This window comes from Pipistrellus hanaki (assembly GCF_964339955.1).
Source record: "Pipistrellus hanaki genome assembly, chromosome: 2".
NCBI classification, from domain to species: Eukaryota; Metazoa; Chordata; class Mammalia; order Chiroptera; family Vespertilionidae; genus Pipistrellus; species Pipistrellus hanaki.
Genome location: NC_140504.1, coordinates 3602848 through 3621986, shown reverse-complemented (window position 1 = coordinate 3621986; position 19139 = coordinate 3602848). Strand labels below are relative to the sequence as shown.

Sequence of the window (19139 nt, the reverse complement as noted above, 5' to 3'; positions counted from 1 at the left end):
ATCCTGGGCCGGTAGTCACGGGCTCCGGCCGGGTTCCCTTTCCCGCTCAGCACAGCCGGGCCCTGCCAGCGCCCTGCCCTGCCGGCTCTGCCGCCCGGCCTCACCCGGCCCACCTCCCTGTCCGCGCCACGCACCTTCTCCCCGTCCTCTCCAGCGGCCTCTCTTCCTCCCTGGCGGCCCCGAGCCCCAGGTCCTGCCCTCAGACCTCCGCGGCCACGTCCGGCCTGGTTCTGGCTGCCGCTGTGGCCTGGGAGGCTCACTCCCCGGGAGCCCGCCGGCTCCTTCTCCTCAAGGTCGTTCAGGCCACACCTCCTCCGGGAGGGCCTCCCTGACCACTCCACGGTGAAAGCTCCCATCTGCCCCTCTCCTCTTCACCTCCTCATTCAGTTTTTTTTTTTTAAAGCTTCTTAAAAAAAAAAAAAAATATATATATATATATATATATATATATATATATATATATATATATATATATAATTGATTTTTTACAGAGAGGGAGAGAGTTAGAAACATCGATGGGAGTCATCATTTAGCTGCCTCTTGCACTCCCCCTACTGGGGATGTGCCCGCAACCAAGGTACATGCCCTTGACCAGAATCGAACCCGGGACCCTTCAGTCAGTAGGCTGATGCTCTAGCCACTGAGCCACACCGGTTTCGGCCTCATTCGGTTTTGCCTTTGTTTTTTGTTGTTTTTGTTTGTTTGTTTGTTGTTTGTTTTTCAGACATCTAACCACCTTCTAACCCAGTTCTCAACACTTGGCATGTGCACAATCCACCGTGTAAATCTGTTGAACCTGGGTTCTAACTCTGGGGTGGAACATCCCACAGGCTCCCAGGTGCTGTGGGTGCGGCTGGTCCAGCGTCAGATTTCGAAAAGCAAGGCTGTAATTCGCTCCAGAAAGGGCATGTTTATTCTGCATTGAAAACGTCTTCTGTGGCCTGTCCTGGAGTGGGTAATGAAGGGAGAGGCTGGGGGCGCAGAGCGCAGGGTGTGACAGAGAGCTCCGTGCTGATCTTGGCAGGCCACCCCTGGACCACACAGGAGGCTTGGGGCAGGGCCCTGTGCAGTCCATCCATCACTCGCTGAACCCCACCCACTGGCACCGACACGAAACTCCCTCTCTCTCTCTTTCTTCCTCTCTCTCTCTCTCTCTCTCTCTCTCTCTCTCTTTCTCTCTCTCTCTCGCTTGAAAGCCAAGTATGAGGTTAGAGGCACGGACCCGAGTGAAAATAAGGAGATCGGTATGGACCATGTGGGTGGATAGATGTGTGGAAGGGCCTCTGGGTGTAGAAGGACTGCACCGGCATTGAGTGCATGAATAAAAAATGAAAACCTGGCCTCCAATGGGGGGCCCCTGGGCAGCTGCCGCCCCCCATTGGCCAGAACGTTAGCGGGGCTCCCGTCACTTGTTTTTAGTGAAGCTCCAGTGCACCCATGGTCGGTGCCAGTCCCCAGGCTGGACGACAGGGGAGGCAAATTGTCTGTCCTGAGCCAGCTGCCCTTTTAAGCGGGCACAGCCACTCTCGCCATCTTCAGAGCTCATGGTGCCAAGTGGATGGGGGCGACTTAGACCACCTGCCCGCCGAGGGAGGAAGCTCTGCCCAGGCCACAGGGCTGGCAGCCGGCGCCCACCCCATGCCTGCCCCGTGGTGTCCTGGGCAGCAGGGGGCTGTGCAGTGGTGCACACAGCCCGTGGCCCTGGCCACGTCCTCTTCCGCATGGAAAGGAGGGGGCAGACGGGGACATCCCTGGCTCTGTGTCCTGGGGGATTCCTGGTGAGGGGAATAGAGGCCCCGAGTCAGGAGGCAATCCCAAACCCGGGGTGTGGGCCCTCGGGGGGGGGGGGGGGGGCCCGTGAGGCTTCCCAGGCCAGCGAGCTGCTCTGAGGTTGGATTGGTTTGGTCTGAATGGATCCCCAGACTCTCCGGGTGATTTGACTTCCCCCGGACCCATTTATAGCTCTGCCGGGGGCCCCTGCGGGGTGTGATCCGTGTACGTCTGGAGCTGCTGGCCGCATATACAAGGTCTTAGGTGGAGCTCAGCGCTCCCAGGCCATGAACATAAATCAGGTCTTGCAGCGGCCAGCTTGCTGGTGCATGAGACTGTCCCCAGCGAGACGGGGTGTCCCTGCGGCCCCAAACTGCATCATGGGAGAGAAGTGAGCCCAGGGCAGAGCGGGAACAAAGGCCAGACGTCCGGGTCCCACTCGGGGGTGGCACCAGGCGGATGGATGTGCTGGGAAGTCTGCAGCGGCACGGGCTTAGCCCCAGCCCCGGGGGGGAGGGGAGGTATCTGGGACCAGGGAGCCAGGGCCAGGGCTTGGCAGGGGTGGCCCTCACCGTGGGTGAGTGCTTGGCTCCCTCCACAGGGGAGTCCGTGTCCAAGAAAAAGAGTGTCCGTGTTGCTGTCCGGTTTATGCAGCGTGGCCGTTGCCAATGTATCCTAAATTTGCTTATAAAAACTGACGTGAACGTGACCTTGGTATGTCAAGTGGATCATTTAAAACCAGGCATGCATATGATGAGGGCCTTTGGTGAATATAGTCAAGTGTCCTGCCATGGGTACGATTCACAGAGCAAGCCTCAGTGCTGACCGCCCGCCCCGCACGGCCCCTCACAGAGGGCACCCTCGGCGCTCCCACTTCAGATGCCCAAACGGGATGTCTTCACTCATGTTTTTCCACTCTCCGTTCATCGCCAGCGAGGAACGAGGCCCGTGGGAAAAGGGTGTCCCTTAGCCAGAGAACAAAGAAGCTATCAGCCTCCCTCAGTCTCCCGGGTTGTGTTCGAGCCGCTTTATTGCGGCTGAGCTGGCTGCACAAAGCTGTACGCGTTTAACGTACACCAGCCGGGCCTTTGGAGATAAGTACTCAGACTCCGGGAACCCATCGCCGCAATCAGTGCCGCCCACACAGCCAGCCCCTCGGAGGTCACTTCCTCTCTCCTGATTTCCTTTCCCCGATACGACTCAGGGTCAGACCTAACCTCGGGGCATGTGTTTAGGCTCACTGCACATTTTAGGTGTGGTTATCGGCAGCCTGGAGCCCAGTCCTAGCGCTCTGGGGCTCACTCCTCTTATGTATGGGCCCTCGACGGCCAGGCTAGGTAGTCGCATCGCGTGCGTTTCAGAGGGCATTGCAGAGCGCCTTGGGGGGAGGGGGGCGCGCGAAGAGCCTGGGACAGTGGGCTGGCTGGGTTTCCGGGTCCTTGGCCCCCTGCCCTCTCCCTTACATCATGGGGAACGTTGTCTCATGTTTCCCGTATGTTCCCTGGCTGTGGGGGGCCCCTGGTTCCAGCACGTGGGTCTCAGGTACAGCTGGCGGCCATGAGGCCTGCAGGGCAAGGCCAAGGGCAGTGAGCACGGCCCAGTCCCCGCACGGCCTCCCTGGACTTAGTTCTATGGTTAATACGATACCAACCAACATGTGATGTGAAGTGAGGAAGCTGTTCGGATGCTGGAGCAGACACCGAGCATCCTGCCCTGGAAACGCTTCTATTTGAATGAAGGCGGGAGCGGGGCGAGATGTGTGTGAGCAGAGAGAATCCCGGGGCCACGCCTGAGCCAAGGAGAAGGAACGGGAGTTCAGGGCGGGAAACTCCGCCCAGGTCCCAGGGATCCGGCCCCAGCGCGTTCTCTGCCAGAGGTGTGCTGGGCGGGAGGCGTGCACCTTCCGGTACGAGGAGGAGGCGCAAGTGAAGGCGGGAGGGGAGAATCCGGGCCATCTCCATCGCTCAGGCTGCATCTACCCCGGGGCCTGCTAACAGGGCTGGGTGAACCACAGTGATAGGATGGGTAGATAGGCATGCCTGTGTGCATACATGTGTATGTGTGTATATGCATGCACACATGTGAGTGTACATGAGCTTTAAGTATGTGTGTTGATGTATGTGCGCATGAGTGCCATGTGCCATATATATATGCATGTGTGCATATGTGTAGTAGTATATGGCTGTATGGGTGCTGTATGTGTATATGTGTATATGTACATATGTGTGTACACGAGTGTGCAAGTGCTATATGTATATGCGTGCATACACATGCGCACACATGTCTATGTGTTATGTGTATATGTGCACATGGGCACATATGTGTGAGCATACATGTGCTCTCTGTGCACATGTGTGTGAATGTGTTTATATGTGCCTGGCGTATATGTGTGGATGCTCCTTCACACCAGTCCTGGTTCTCGTTCTCCTCCCGCCGGCAGCTATTGCGCGCCGTAAACATGATTGACGCTGAAGTGATACCACATTGGAGAAATACGCTCTGGAGATGGACTCCGTTTGCCTATGTGCATTTTTCCTTTGAGGCGAATCCAAGATTTTTTATATTTTTGAAGGACCAAAATAGCAACGTGTTAAATGAGAAAAACGTGAGCACGGAGCTGGGTGCTGCTTTAATATGTGGCTCACTGTCTCCGCCGCGGCAGCAGGGAAAAGCCTGCCGGGGGCGAGCGGGGCGCATGCCGGTGATGACCCCCAGTTACGGCCTCCGGGGGAGGGGGCACTGGCTGGAGCCTGTTTGTCATCGGGGTTCCTCCGGCCCGGTTTTCCTGTGTGCTGTTCACTAAGGGGAGTCAGGCATCCCCCCAGAATGAACGCACCCCGTTATATGGCTTTCTGTTTGCATCTGAATAACCTGACTGCTCAAAGGGAAGAGCAGTTTGCTGGTTCCAACCAGGAGGGGATAGGTGATGGGGTGTGTCTGAGACCAGAGCTGCGGTGCTTGGCGGGGAGCAGGCTCAGGAGCGCCCCTTACTGTTGCCAAGCACTTCCACTCTCCATCCTGCATCCTGTCCCAGCCCCTGAGTCAGTATTTATCCCTTCTCCCACTCCCCCCCCCCCCCCCCCCCGCCGGCCTCTCCGCCTTCTCTGTGACAGCATCTCTGCTCTCCCCAAGGCCATGAGCAGCCAGGGTGGGGCAGACCCTCTGCCAAAGGCCGCCACGACCCAGCCTCCTCCTCCTCCTCCTCCTGGCCACGCCCAGATAGTGAGTGTCCAGCCTGGGGAGGGGGGGAAGTGGGGTGACGCCGCTTAGGGACACCCCCCTGCTTCTGCCCTGTCCTCCTCGGTCCTCTGAGGGCAGGAATGACGGCCCAGCTCCCCGGACTGTGGTTGGGATGGAGTGGCCATAGTTCATAGGATGTGGGATGCCCTTAGCTGTCAAGTGAGCCATCCCTGTATCTGCCTCGAAGGAAGAAGGAACTTGCCCGAGGGTATAAGGTGCGCCCAGAGCTGGCAAAACGGGATTCTCTTAAAAGCAGCAGCATGGACATTGGAAAGATAATGTGTGCACAGTGCTTCCCATGATCACCTGGTTTATGATGAGATGGAGCAGCTGCTTCTTAGGAGAGAGAGAGAGAGGGAGAGGGAGAGAGAGAGGGAGAGGGAGAGAGGCTGGAAGTTCTCCCGTGTGCAGTGCAGGGAGCTCTGGCGGGACCGGCCCGGGCTGCCTATGTGCGGGCGGAGGCTCAGGCAGGAAGGGCTGGCTCTGGGCGGGAATGAGATGGATGAGGGGAGAACCTGCCGGGGAAAGGGGCTGGTGGCTTCGCTGACATTTGCTTCCCGCGTGGACACTGCGCTGTGACAGCCAGGACGCTGGTTGGAATGACTTCCTGAAGCAGGACCGCGTCGGAGCAGCCTGCCCCGCTCAGCTTTCCCGTTTGTTTTCTTCATCGGTTCAGGTGTTACATCTGTGCCCTCATCCCCCCATTGCCCCCTGCTCCTCCCCTCGTGCCCTCACCCCCTGCTGTCTGTGTCCATGGGTCAGGCTTATGTGCATGCACACAAGTCCTTTGGTTGATCTCTCCCCCTCACCCCCACGCTCCCCTGCCTTCCCTCTGAGGTTTGGCGACCATCTCATTTGTTTTTTGTAGCCGTGGGCAGTGCATGGGCCTGATTTTTTTTATTTATTGATTTCAGAGAGGAAGGGAGAGGGAGAGAGAGATAGAAACATCAATGATGAGAGAGAGTTATTGATCAGCTGCCTCCTGCCTTCCCCTGTACCCCCCCCTGCCCCTCCCAACTGGGGATCAAGCCCACAACCCGGGCTTGTGCCCTGACTGGGAATCGAACCGCGACCTCCTGGCTCATAGGTCAAAGCTCAACCGCTGAGCCATGCCGGCTGGGCCTCTCCTGAATGTTTGAAAACCTCCTGCTGCCCACGTCCCTGTGTGGGCTCCCCGGGCTGCAGCTGTGTGTGTGTGTGTGTGTGTGTGTGTGTGTGTGTGTGTGTGAGAGAGAGAGAGAGAGAGAGAGAGAGAGAGAGAATTCGTCACTCTTTCAGACGTTCTTGCTGTCAACACGGGACCGCACCCGGCTCGTCATGAGCAGTTAAGCGTATTGGGTTCTCTGTATTAACATTCTGGCACTTTTATGAATCATCATCATCGGGCACAATTAGCAACCTGAGCCCCGGTCCCGTTTTCCGATTCTTTCCCTGGACATAGGGGCCTCTCTGAACACCCACCTGCTAGGAGCGGTGTGCGGACCGCAGACTGGAGGCGGTCATTGGAGTACAGACAACATTCGATGTGTTCCTTTTTCTTTTTTTTAGTTTTTGATGGAAGTATTTTGGATCCTTTGTTGACCCCAAATCTGTCTTGTTACGGAAAAAAATAAAAGCATATTTTAGTCTTAGGGTCTGAAACCCAATCTTGCCGAGTGCCTGGAACTGTGGGTCCTGGTGACCCTCTGACCGAAGTCCTCAGGCGTCGTTTCACATGTGATCCGTGTGCTTGGCGTCCACACGACGTCGCTAACACGGCGCCCCCACACAGCGGGCCCTTCTGCCGGGGGCCATGGGCTGAGGATTTATGTGGCTCCCCGACGTGCATGAAAAACGGCATTGGTCGCCTGCCACTCGCCACATCAGACTATCCCGGCTTTCCTGGAGCCGCAGGAAAAAACACCCCCCCCCCCCCACGCGCGCACACACCAATCTAAAGTTCAGGTCTTTTTATAGCAGCATCGAGGCAGGCATATTAAATTATTATGCCCAGCTCCTGCCAGGGTTTTTGGCTTTTTGGAATTCTCTGTTATAAAGCAGCCGGCTCAGTCCCCCGGTCCTGCGGCCGGCTGGAGGTCGGGGAGCGCTGCCTGCACCCCCAGCCGAGGGAACACCCGCCACGGGCAGGTAGGCAGGTGGGCAGCGCGGTGGCCGGAGAGGAGGGAGGCGGCAGGGCCCCCTCAGGGCAGGGAGTCACTGGCGGAGCCCGAGCAGGGGGCTGGCGTGCACGCTCCCGGTGCCAGCCTGAGCTCAGAGCTGTTCCTTCTGGTCTGAATCCCATGCTCCCAGCCTCGGGGTACCGGGCTGCTGGGTTGGACATGGGGAGGCCACGGGGAGTAGAGACGCACGGGGCCTGTCGCGTGTAGTGTCTGTGGAGATCATCCCTGTCCAGGCAGGTCTCCGGACCGTTCTGCGGCTTCTCTTCACTCCCCACTGTTAAAGCATGCTCCACTGGCATGTGCACATGAGTGCTTGCGTGTGTATGTGTGTATGTGTGTATGTGTGTGTGTGTGTGTGTGTGTGTGTGTGTGTGCGCGCGCACGAGTGCATGCGACTTGGTCTGCTTCCTCTCCTGTCCTGCGCTTAATTCCACCTGAGGGCAGTCTCCGGGGGTTAGACACTTTGGCCCAGCCAGTGCGTCTCAGTGGCTGGCTGAGCGTCCATGTATGAACCAGGAGGTCACGGTTCAATTCCCTGTAAAGGCACATGCCTGGGTTGAGGGCTTGATCCAAGCAGGGGGGCAAACAATCAGTGATTCTCTCTCGTCACTGACGTTTCTCTCTCTCTCCTTCTCACTTCCTCTCTGAAATCCGTCAGTAAATGTAAATATAAAAAAAGGAGAAGGACACTGTGGTGGCCCTGTCTCTCTGAGACGTGGACTGCATCTCGCTCCTTCGGAGACGTTCACCCTGAAGCCTCTTCTTCACGCTCTCTCTCCCTCCGGTGCTCGGGCTCTGAGGAGGACTTCGAGATCCGAGGGGAAAGATGTGTGTCTCCTTACCGCCCGCTCCCATGCACTTTTCCCCCAAATCGATCTCAGTGAACTCTGAGTCCTCCCGTTAGAACAGCTTGTGCCAAAGTGACGCTCAGCCAGATGTGGGCGCGGCCCCCCCTCCCCCCCAGCACCCGCGGGCCCCGTCGCAGCTCTGACATCCCGGTCCGTTTCCCAGACCCCACGCTCTGTGGACGTGGCCTCGGATGTGTTTGAAGGACATGGGGCTTCCCTTAGGGGCAGAGTGATATGTAGCATTGCTCTCTTTCCGTCCTCAACGCCCTTTTTATTTATTTTTTATTTTTTGTAATTTTAAAATGAGCTTGGTTCTTCTGTCTAACCTCTTTCTGCTGATCGCTGATAGAAGCCACACCATCGCTCACGTTCCTCCCGGTTGGTGGGCCAACGGGAGCATCCCTGAGGGTGTGACTCCCCGCAGAGCCTGGTCCGAGTGTGTGAACCCCCCTCTCTGGTGCCGCAGGACGGGAGGGCGTCTCTTCGGCCACAATGATTTCGGAAGCTGCCATTCTTGTCTTGATGAATGAGCAAGGCTACTTACATCCGGGGCCCTGTTACTCGGAAACCCCACCTGTGATGTTCGACGCCTCAGATTCATTCACTCGGTTCGTGACCGGAAGACAGAGCCCCGCCATTCGGTTCTCCCTACGTCGGTCTGCCAGGCTCGGCACCCCGAATGTGCTGGAGCCTCGGCTGCTGCCGTCTGCCTGTGGCTCTCTGAGCTGCCGTGTGTCCGCCGTGCCTTTCCTGTTTTTTCTTTCTTGTGCCCGGTTCTGGCTCTCTGGCTGGCACAACCTATCCCTCGGTATGCTTTGTGGTACTGCTTAAACCCTAGCTTACTGCTTCCCAATGTGTCGCAAGCTCAGATTCCAGGGATTTTAAAGCAGTTGAGGTCATGCCTGGCCAGTGTTGCCCAGTGGTTAAGTGTCCACCTAAGAACCAGGAGGTCAGGGTTTGATTCTTGGTCAGGGCACACGCCTGGGTTGTAAGGCTCACTCCCCAGTGTGGGGCATGCGGGAGGCAGCTGATGTTCTAGCTCTCTCTCCCTCTCCCTTCCTCTAAGAAATCAATAAAAATATATTTTCTAAAAAAGAAGAAGTCAAGGTGGTATGCCCACACTCTGAGCCAAAGCATTGAGCTTGGTCCTTGTCATTCTCCCCACTCACCGATTCACAGTGGCATGCAAGTACTTTGGAAGCAAAGGAAGGAGTCAGTCCTGGAGCCAGTGGGATAGAGTAGCTGGTGGGGTAGAGTGGCTGGTGGGATAGAGTGGCAGGTGGGATAGAGTGGCAGGTGGGATAGAGTGGCCGGTGGGGTAGAGTGGCTGGTGGGATAGAGTGGCAGGTGGGATAGAGTGGCCGGTGGGATAGAGTGGCCGGTGGGATAGAGTGGCTGGTAAGATAGAGTGGCCGGTGGGATAGAGTGGCCGGTGGGGTAGAGTAGCTGGTGGGATAGAGTGGCTGGTGGGATAGAGTAGCTGGTGGGATAGAGCGGGCGGTAGGATAGAGTGACAGGTGGGGTAGAGTGGCTGGTGGGATAGAGAGTGGCAGGTGCGATAGAGTGGCTGGTGGGATAGAGTGGCCGGTGGGATAGAGCGGGCGGTAGGATAGAGTGACAGGTGGGGTAGAGTGGCTGGTGGGATAGAGTGGCCGGTAGGATAGAGTGGCCGGTGGGGTAGAGTGGCCGGTAGGATAGAGTGGCAGGTGGGATAGAGTGGCTGGTGGGATAGAGTGGCTGGTAAGATAGAGTGGCCGGTGGGGTAGAGTGGCCGGTGGGATAGAGTGGCCGGTGGGATAGAGTGGCCGGTGGGGTAGAGTGGCTGGTGGGGTAGAGTGGCTGGTAGGATAGAGTGACAGGTGGGGTAGAGTGGCTGGTGGGATAGAGTGGCCGGTGGGATAGAGCGGGCGGTAGGATAGAGTGGCAGGTAGGGTAGAGTGGCTGATGGGATAGAGTGGCCGGTAGGTTAGAGTGGCAGTTGGGATAGAGTGGCTGGTAAGATAGAGTGGCCGGTGGGATAGAGTGGCTGGTGGGGTAGAGTGGCTGGTGGGATAGAGAGTGGCAGGTGGGATAGAGTGGCCGGTGGGATAGAGTGGCAGGTAGGATAGAGTGGCAGGTGGGATAGAGTGGCAGGTGGGATAGAGTGGCCGGTGGGGTAGAGTGGCCGGTGGGGTAGAGTGGCCGGTAGGATAGAGAGTGGCAGGTGGGATAGAGTGGACGGTGGGATAGAGAGTGGCAGGTGGGATAGAGTGGCCGGTGGGATAGAGTGGCCGGTAGGATAGAGAGTGGCAGGTGGGATAGAGTGGACGGTGGGATAGAGAGTGGCTGGTGGGGTAAAGTGGCTGGTTAAGATAGAGTGCCTTCTTATTCTTTGGGTTGATAAGAAGGGAGGGCAAAGGTGAGCACCTGTTTGAAATCAGGAAATAGCATACTAGAGGCCCGGTGCACGAAATTGGTGCACTTGTGTGTGTGTGTGTGGGGGGGGCGGGGGGGGGGCGGGGGGGGGGATCCCTGGGGTCCCCCAGCCTGGCCTGTGTTCTCTCACAGTGCGGGAGCCCTGCGATTAATCATCCCAAAGAGGTAGGTCCCGCCCACCCATCCGGGGCTCCTCGATGGATGGATTGCCCCAAAGAGGTAGGCCAGAGCCGGGGGTCCTGCCGCCGGGCCCCTCCTCCTCTGTGCCACACGGGGCCGTGGGACTCCTAGGCCTGGCTGTGCACAGCGGGCTGCCGGGCCCTGCCTCTGCGGTGTGCGGGGCACCACTGTTCACACGGCCTCCTGGTGGTGAATTGTGGGATTGTGATGATGTGAGGACCACCTAGGCCTGTGGTCGGCAAACTGCGGCTGGCGAGCCACATGCGGCTCTCTGGCCCCTTGAGTGTGGCACTTCCACAAAATACCACGGCCTGGGCACGTTTACTGTGAAGAAGTGGCATTAGAAGAAGTTTAAGTTTAAAAAACGTGGCTCTCCAAAGCAATGTCAATCGTCGTCCTGTTGATATTTGGCTCTGTGGACTAGTGGGTTTGCCAACCACTGGCCTAGGCTATTATTAGTGTAGATAAGCAGGGTATCATGGGCTGTGGGGCAGGAGAACAGACACCCAGACACCAGTCAGCTCCATCACGGACGCCCCGTTGACCTTGGGCCGCTCACATCTAGGTCTGGATCTCTCTGATCTCAGATCTTCTCGTGTGGGGGTGAGACTGTCTGTTTTGAAGAAGTAGCGTTAGAAAATGCTACTTCTCCAAAGTTTCCACTTTTACAAATTTTTTATTGATTTTTTTTACAGAGAGGAAGAGAGAGGGATAGAGAGTTAGAAACATCAATGAGAGAGAAACATCGATCAGCTGCCTCCTGCACACCCCCTACTGGGGATGTGCCCGCTACCAAGGTACATGCCCTTGACTGGAATCGAACCTGGGACCTTTCAGTCTTCAGGCTGATGCTCTATCCACTGAGCCACACCGGTTTCAGAAAAAGTTTCCCCTTTTAAAACCCGTGGGACGCAGCCCGCACCAGCGTCTCCCGAGCTGAGAGCAGCCCTCGGTCGCCCACAGGCTGGCGTCGGGACGAGCTGTCCCGTGGGCTTTGTGCGTGTGATGGGAACCTCCGCTGGGTCCCCTGGGTGTGGCGTGTGGGTGGGTGCTGCATGGTGTGTTGCTCCCGCAGGGCAGGTCCCCACGCCGCCTCTGCCACTGCTGAGCCGGCGGGAGGACGGCAGCCCCGCCGTGGGCCGGCCACGTGTTCGACGTAAAACCACGGGCGGACGGTCCACCCACCACCAAGGTCCACGTCTGCCCACCACGTTACGCAAAAGAGCAGAGATGTCCGTAGCGAGGAGGAGGAGGAAGGGGAAAGAAGAGTGAGCCGCTGGTCCAGATAGTTTAAACATCCTGATATTGGGAGGCATCTGGATCATTCACAGCTTTTTTTTTTTTTTCTTTCTCTTTTTTTTTTTTTCTGGTTAATTTATCATCCAGATGTTCGCCATCATGGAACCACCACTCGCGAGCCTAGTGCCGCTAATAACGCCGAAGTGGAAAAACTCATATCTGTGTGTCTGTCCTTCGTGCTCCGTCCCCCTCTCCCTCTCCTCCCCGAGGGCCTCCTCCTCCTGAGCCTCTTCCTCCGGGAACGAGGCCGCTCCTCCAGATGCTTAGGTGTGAGCCGTCCCTCTCCTTTTTTTCATCTTCGCGGCCGTCCTGTACGCTGTCTGCCTGAATTACAGATTGCATTTGTCAAAGAATGACACATGCAATTGGATGTCTTCGGAGACCTTTGAAATCCAACTTCCTCGCGTGGAGATTAAAGGGGGCTGTCCCTCGGCGGCTGCAGTCGGGCCCGGGCTGCGCTGAAAAGTTTCCCCGAGGCCGGCCTGCTCCCGCTCCCAGGGTCTGGAGCGGGGAAAGCCAGGTCCTCTATTTTTTTAAAAAAAAATCCTGGAAGGTAGACCCTCCAGTTCCCAGGTCCCGGTGAGAAAGGCCCGCAGAGCGGCCGCCGTCGGAAGTGGGCCTGGCCCCCGGGGCGCTGACCGTGTCTCTCTGGCTGCAGGAAGCGCTGTCGGTGGTGAGCGAGGACCAGTCGCTGTTCGAGTGCGCCTACGGGACGCCGCACCTGGCCAAGGCGGACATGACCGCCTCCTCCTCCGGCGACTATGGGCAGACCTCCAAGATGAGCCCGCGCGTGCCCCAGCAGGACTGGCTGTCGCAACCCCCGGCCCGGGTCACCATCAAGATGGAATGCAACCCGAACCAGGTGAACGGCTCCAGGTAAGCTGGCTCCCGTCCCCCACCCCCACCCCGGGTTCCCCATCCATCCCTTGTGGAGGCCCAGGGGGAGCTCGGCCCCTCATTTCCCGCCAAGATCCTTCGGGGAAGGAAGGCCGCGGAGGGGTCCCGGGGCCATGGGCGGGGGAAAACGTGTCCCCCCATGGCTCTGGGCTGAGGACGGAGGCTGTAAAACTGGTCGTATATTCGCGGAGCGCTCGCTTTGAAGACGGGGTGTTTGATGCCGTTTTCCAGGCGTGAGGGCGCGGCGGGAGGGGGGCTTGCTTGCACACATGTGGCAGAGTTCATCCCTGGCGTTTATGGTCCGGGAGGGAGGGCTGCGCTGTGTTTGCGTGGAGAGAGAGTGGCAGCTAGTGGCCAGGCGGCGGCATATGTCCGAGCCGCCTGCCCTCGCCGAGGGAGCTGCTTGGCCATCTGCCCTTCGCCCCCCAACCCACCCCACGCCCCTCTTCTGTCCCTCCCCCTCCCCCTCGCTGCTGCTTCTCATCTCCCCTCACACGGAGGGCCGCGCGCCCCTCGTTAGCGTCTCGGGGCAGGGCTGTCAGACAGAATGTGCTCTCAGATGCAGGAAGAGCCTTGGCCTCGCCCGCGCTGCGTCGGATGCAGCTTTGCAAAGTCAAGTTGGTTTCAATTATGATATCATAGCCCATCTATATTCAGGAAGGAGCGTATAAAATCGCGGGACAAAGGGAGGGTAATTTCTTAGCGTGTTGCAGGATCTGGCGCGGGGGGCGGGGGTGGGAGACACAGCGCACACGCTCTGTGGCCTCCCTGTGTGCAAAGCCCTTCTCCTCCCGCGCCCCGCGCCCCGCGCCCCCCCAGCAGCCCGGCGAAGGGCGCTGGTCCCCATTGGATGGGGGAGGAAACCGAGGCTTAGACGTGTCCTGGCTAACTCAGGGTCACCACTTCAAGGGGCTCCATTTGGGTTCAAACCCAGGGTGTCTGACTCTGCCCCGAGGGCGCTGTCCACTACCCGGCCCATTTTGCTCTGCGTGGTCGAGGGTGTCCCGGAAAAATGGACACACAGCTCAGCAGCTCAGTGACCACTCGGTCACCACTGAGGGCTCGGTGTGAAAATGAAACGTGTTTTTATAAACGCGGCCTTTATAACGGTTCTGAGTGTGTGCACGCCCTGTGTGTTAGCACTGACTGCGTTTTCACAGGAGCCGGGAACGGGGCGTCTGCCTCTGGGGCGGCTGCGATGAAGGTGCCGGGTCCCAGCGCACTGGAGGGGTGGTGCGTGTGGGGCGTGCGTGCAGGGTGCCAGTCAGAGCCGCCTCTCCTGGGCTCAGTGCCGGCCTCCTCCCTGACTCCGGGAGCCTCGCTCCGAAGGGGCGCGTGGCCGTGGTGGGGGTGCTTCACGTGGCATTCAGGCCCCGGCGGGCCACGTCAGACCTCCACGGGGGGTTCGTTCCCAGCCCTGAGAGGTCCCGGGCAGAAAACGCTGCCCAAGGCCCGGGATCCCCGAGTCCCGGGTCCTGACGTGACGCGTGTCATCATCCTACAGGTCCGTCTGGCCCGTGTGGCAGTGTTTCCACCACACATAGGGGCGGGGGGCCCACGGCAGGTGTGCCACGAAATGCGGAGTGTACTCTTGCGTGGATACGAACTAGTTATTGTGTTACGTTCCACACGCACCTACTTCCCCCCGCCTTGTACTTCTGAGACTCGGGAGGGCGGAGTGGACGCAGCCGTGTGGTGAAGAAGGCAGCGGGGGGGGGGGGGGGGGGGGGGCGGGGGAGAGAGAGAGAAAGAGAGAGAGAGAGAGAGAGCGCACACGCACTCTTCGGGCAGAGGGCACCGAGACGCTGCCCAGCTGGTAGTGGTGGGCCGGCGTGCTGGCCCCTGTTTCCAGGTGGTCTGAGGGCCAGCTCCCCAAGGCTGGCTGGACTTAGGGAGCCTCAGAGACGGCCTGGCTCCGAGGAGGTGAGCACGGTGAGCAGGGACAGGGCTGCTCTTGTTTGCTCTGTGCTGCTCCTGCGTTCACGGGGGGGAGGAGGGCGGGCAGCCACCAGCCTCTGATGTGGGCCCGGCCGCCCTCAGCAGCCAGCGCCGTGCCCACAGGCCCTGCAGCGGCCTTCCCGCCGGAAGGTGCCCACAGGGAGTCCCTGCAGCAGCCTTCCCGCCAGAGGGTGCCCACAGGGACTCGGGGGCGGCGTGGCTGGTACAGGATCCTCCCACGCAGAGCACTTCCTTGGGGACGGTCCTCTCTGTGTCCTCCCATCAGCCGCCCTCGGAGGAAAAGGCCCCGGGCTCTGGGCGGAGGGAGGGCCCCTTTCCGACCCCGAGGTGGAACTTGACAGAACCTCAGCCCTGGGCTCCCACGTCCTGAAACAGAAGGCATTGGGGAGGTGGGGCCTCTTGCCATGACGCCAGGTCTCCATAGACGCTGGAGCAGTGGTTCTCCACCTTCCCAACACCGCGGCCCTTTCACACAGCTCCTCATGTGGTGTTGACCCCCAGCCGTCACATTACTTTCTTTGCTGCTTCACAGCTGTAATGTTGCTCCTGCTATGAATCGTAATGTAAATATCTGTGTTTTCCAACTGTCTTAAATGTTCACATTTTCTGATGGTCTTAGGCTCTACAGCAGCGGTTCTTAACCTGTGGGTCGCCTAAGACCATTACAGTTGTGAAGTAGCCACAAAAAGATTTTACGGCTGGGGGTCACCACAGCACGAGGAGCTGTGTGAACGGGTCGCGGCATTAGGAAGGCGGAGAGCCACTGCGCTGGAGGGAAGAGGGACAGAAGGAGCCGAGGCTGTGAGCCAGCAGGTGGTCGCCACCGCAGCCTCAGCGGGCACAGTGCTCGCCGACACTGGGCTGACTGCGCGCTCCGTGGACACAGGACGTCCCTTCTCGGCTTCAGGGCTTCTCAGCCTCCGCGCTGGGCCTCCAGGGGCATGTGGCAGCGTCTGCAGACATGTTTATTGTCATAACTTGGGGGGAGGAGGGGTTTCCTGGCATCTCATGGGCGGAGGCCAGGGATGAGGCTCAACGTCCTAAACACAGGCAGCATCCCGCCCCCCCCCCTTCAAAGGAATGGGCTGGCCCAGACCCAGCCGCCTGCAAGGCCAGAGCCCTGGGCCAGAGCGGCCTGATCGGGGTCTCCTCCGCACCGCGCCCTGGGCTGGCTGCTGGGAGGATGGGTTCTGAGAAGCCCAGTGTCCAGCAGCGGGGGAGACGGTCCTGCGAGGTCAGGGCCCCGCCTCAGGGGGGAAGAGGGTGTGACTCCACCTGTGCAGGAAGGAGAGCGTCGGTGAGGAGTAATATTAACACTTCTACAGCACACCGTGACTTATCATACACACGGTTTCACCCAGTGTCCTCATTGAACCTGGGAGATGGCCCTGTGACTGGGCCACGCCCCCCCCCCCCCCCCCCCCCCGGCATCTCTGACATCCCGATGCCCCCGCCATCCCCGTGACATGGAATTCTTATCATTCACACAGCGAGCTCCTGTTCGCGTGGAGGAAGCCTAAAGGGCCATTGGCTTGGTCTAAACAAGCTTCCAAAGAACCTGGCAGCCACGAGAGAGAAAAATAAAAGAACGAAAGGACAGTGGAGGTCCTGAGGAAGGAATCACTATGAAATGGTTTTTAAAAAAATAATATGAAGTGATATGAAAACATAGCAATTAAAGTTTCAAAACATAATAGAGAACTGACATGCACACATATGTCACAATATGTATTTATACGCTATATATGAGGCCCCTAGGACCATAAGCAACGCAAAAGGTTCACTGTTAATAACTCATTTTCCAATTGCCCCGCTGGGGACCACTGGACTAGACCCATTTCACAGATGGAGACCATCGAGTCTCCTGCCGTGGGCCGTGTGGCCACAGGCCTGTGCTCCTCCTCACGCCCTCCAGGCTCCTTCTGAAGTGGGCATCTCTCTCTCGGGCAGGCACTGTGTTCTCTCTCCTCTCTGCTGAGAGCACAGACCAGCACTCTGCTGTGACGTCTTGCAGAGGCTGCCCGGGTGAGACACTGGCCCTGGAGGCCGTTCCCCTGCCCTCCCCTCCGCTGTCTGCTGGGGGTGTCTCCCTGCCAGCCCCCTCCTAGAGTCGGTGCCAGCCCCGGGAGGGAGCTGTCCTCAGCCCCTCAGATACTTGCAGGGCTGAAGTTAGAAACAAACCATGTCCGTTTCGGGATGGAGGCTGCTCAGGGCCGCCTGTGCCCCTGAGGGAAGGGGCAGTGCCCAGTCCCAGCTGCGGGATGGCGGCTCGGCTGGTGGTCTGGGCACGTCCGGTTCTCGCGCTTGGTGAGCAGCACTCAGTGTTTGCTCTTTGCAAGGGGTCCATTGGGACCCGCCCTCTGCAGGCCTTCCTCCTGATTCCTCCCGAGACTCACTGAGGTTTGACACCCCCCCCCCCCGCCCCCGTCCTCTGAGCCTGGGCAGCACTACGGGGCAGTGGAAGTCACAGCCAGGCCGCCTGTGCTCCTCTCCACCCGGGTCCGAGGTGGATTGGCAGACCGTTTCCCACTCAGGCTCAGCACCTTCCCGGCTGTGGCTGGCCCTGTGCTGGGGGACCCCCAAATGGGTGTTTTTTATGAGGTCCAGGTGCAGCAGGTCCGGCTGGTGAGGGGCCTGGGACTCGGGATGTCAGCTCACCGGCTGCGGAGCTGAGGGCACGGAGGGACGGAGGGAGGAGAGCTGCACAAATGCAGGGAAACACATGCGGGAAGGCGGGGCAGGGAGGCGGGTGCTCCGCCCCGGTCTTGGCCATCCCTCGGGAGTCAGACGGGGCACCGCCTGCAGGAGAAGGCCTGGGTACCAGGGATCCGACAGGGTCCCCGTGGGCACAGGCAGCGGGCACTGGGCCACTGCTTGGGCCCTGTGTAGTCTCGAAAGGGAAATGGTTTGGGTTCACCAGAATTTCCGTAGCCTGTGACGTAGGGAAAAACCCAAAGCACCATCATGGTTGGGCTTACGTCTTTCCTCTTGAGAAATTGAAGTGTTTCCAGCAAAATCAACCAACCAACCAACAAACAGAAACAAAAGACCTCACAACACAGCCCATCTCTGTAGATTCCTTGTCCTACAGAGCATTTCATTCCCATATGTGGCCCCCAAAGGATGCATGTACCCCCAAGTTCCAGGCCTCCCTGTGGGCTGGCCTTGCCATCCCCGTTTCCAGCTGTGAAGAGAAACGGGGAGGTGGGTCCTTGAGTGGCCAGGCTGTTCCCAGGACACTCAGGCCTCGGAGGGAGGGACACGGAGGGACCCAGGTGGGCTGCGGTGACTTTAATGAACTCGGTCTTCGGCTTTTTGGGAGGGGGGGTGGGTTGGTGGGAAGCGGCTGCGGTGCCAGGTGCTGGGTGTGTGTGTGTGTGTGTGTGTGTGTGTGTGTGTACGGGGGAGAGCTGCACTGGGCTAGGAAGACAGAGCCCCAGTGTCAGGCCGAGCCGGCCGTCCATGAATCACGGGCCTGAGGCAGCTTTTCCATCGCCGCCTCTGATTCAGAAACAAAACAGACCCGCCAGGCACCCCGCGCCCTCCAGACAACCCCCTCCTTGTCTCAGGCCTAAAAATACCTTCTGTGGGGGACTCGCTTCCATTCCTGCTCCAAACCTTGGTCAGGCATTTGTTCACTGGCTTCAGGCTAAGTGTGTGCATTCAGGGTTCTTAGGAAGAAAACCACATGTGAAGGGAATTAAAAAAAAAAAAAAAAAAAAAAAAAAAAATATATATATATATATATATATATATATATATATATATATATATATATATATATTATTAATTTCAAAGAGGAAGGGGAGAGAGGGAGAGAAAGAAACGTCAGTGATGAGAGAGAATCGTGGGTCGCCCGCCTCCTCCACGCCCCGCACGGCATGGAGCCTACAACCCAGGCATATGTGCCCCGACCAGAGTCGAACCAGCGACCTCCTGGTTCCTGGGTCGACCGCTGATCCACACCGGCTGGGCACAAAGGCAACCGGGTGTCCAGGTGTGAGCCGGGCCTGGAGCTCATCACATGAGACACCCAATAAACGGAAGAACATTCGTGAAGACGGCGACATTCTAATGAGCAGCACGGAGCTGGGGACTGACTGCACGGGGGGGGGGGGGGGGGGGGGCAGCAGGGGCTTGGGTACCCACTAGGTGTCGGGGTGACGTGGATTGGGGCGTTAGGGGCAGAGTGCGGGGAGTCAGGAGAGGGGCTTCAGCCACCCAATCACAGCCACTATGACAATAGGGACACTCCGGAATCTCCAGCCCCTGGGACAGTGCCTGGCAGACACTCTCCCTCTCTCTCTCTCTTTCTCTCTCAATCTCTTATTGTTAATCCTCACCCAGGGATGTTTTCCCATTGATTTTTAGG

The 19139-nt window shown here is 58.6% G+C and overlaps 1 protein-coding gene across 7 annotated transcripts in view; it reads left to right on the top strand.

The window, feature by feature from the left end:
- ERG (ETS transcription factor ERG) overlaps nt 1-19139 on the top strand; it is a 197272-nt gene that overhangs the window by 137921 nt on the left and 40212 nt on the right. For all 7 annotated transcript variants that reach the window (XM_084873651.1, XM_084873654.1, XM_084873653.1 and 4 more), the window contains one exon: nt 12570-12787. In XM_084873651.1, the coding sequence (XP_084729777.1) occupies nt 12570-12787 (218 nt within the window). The remainder of the gene's footprint in view (nt 1-12569; nt 12788-19139) is intronic.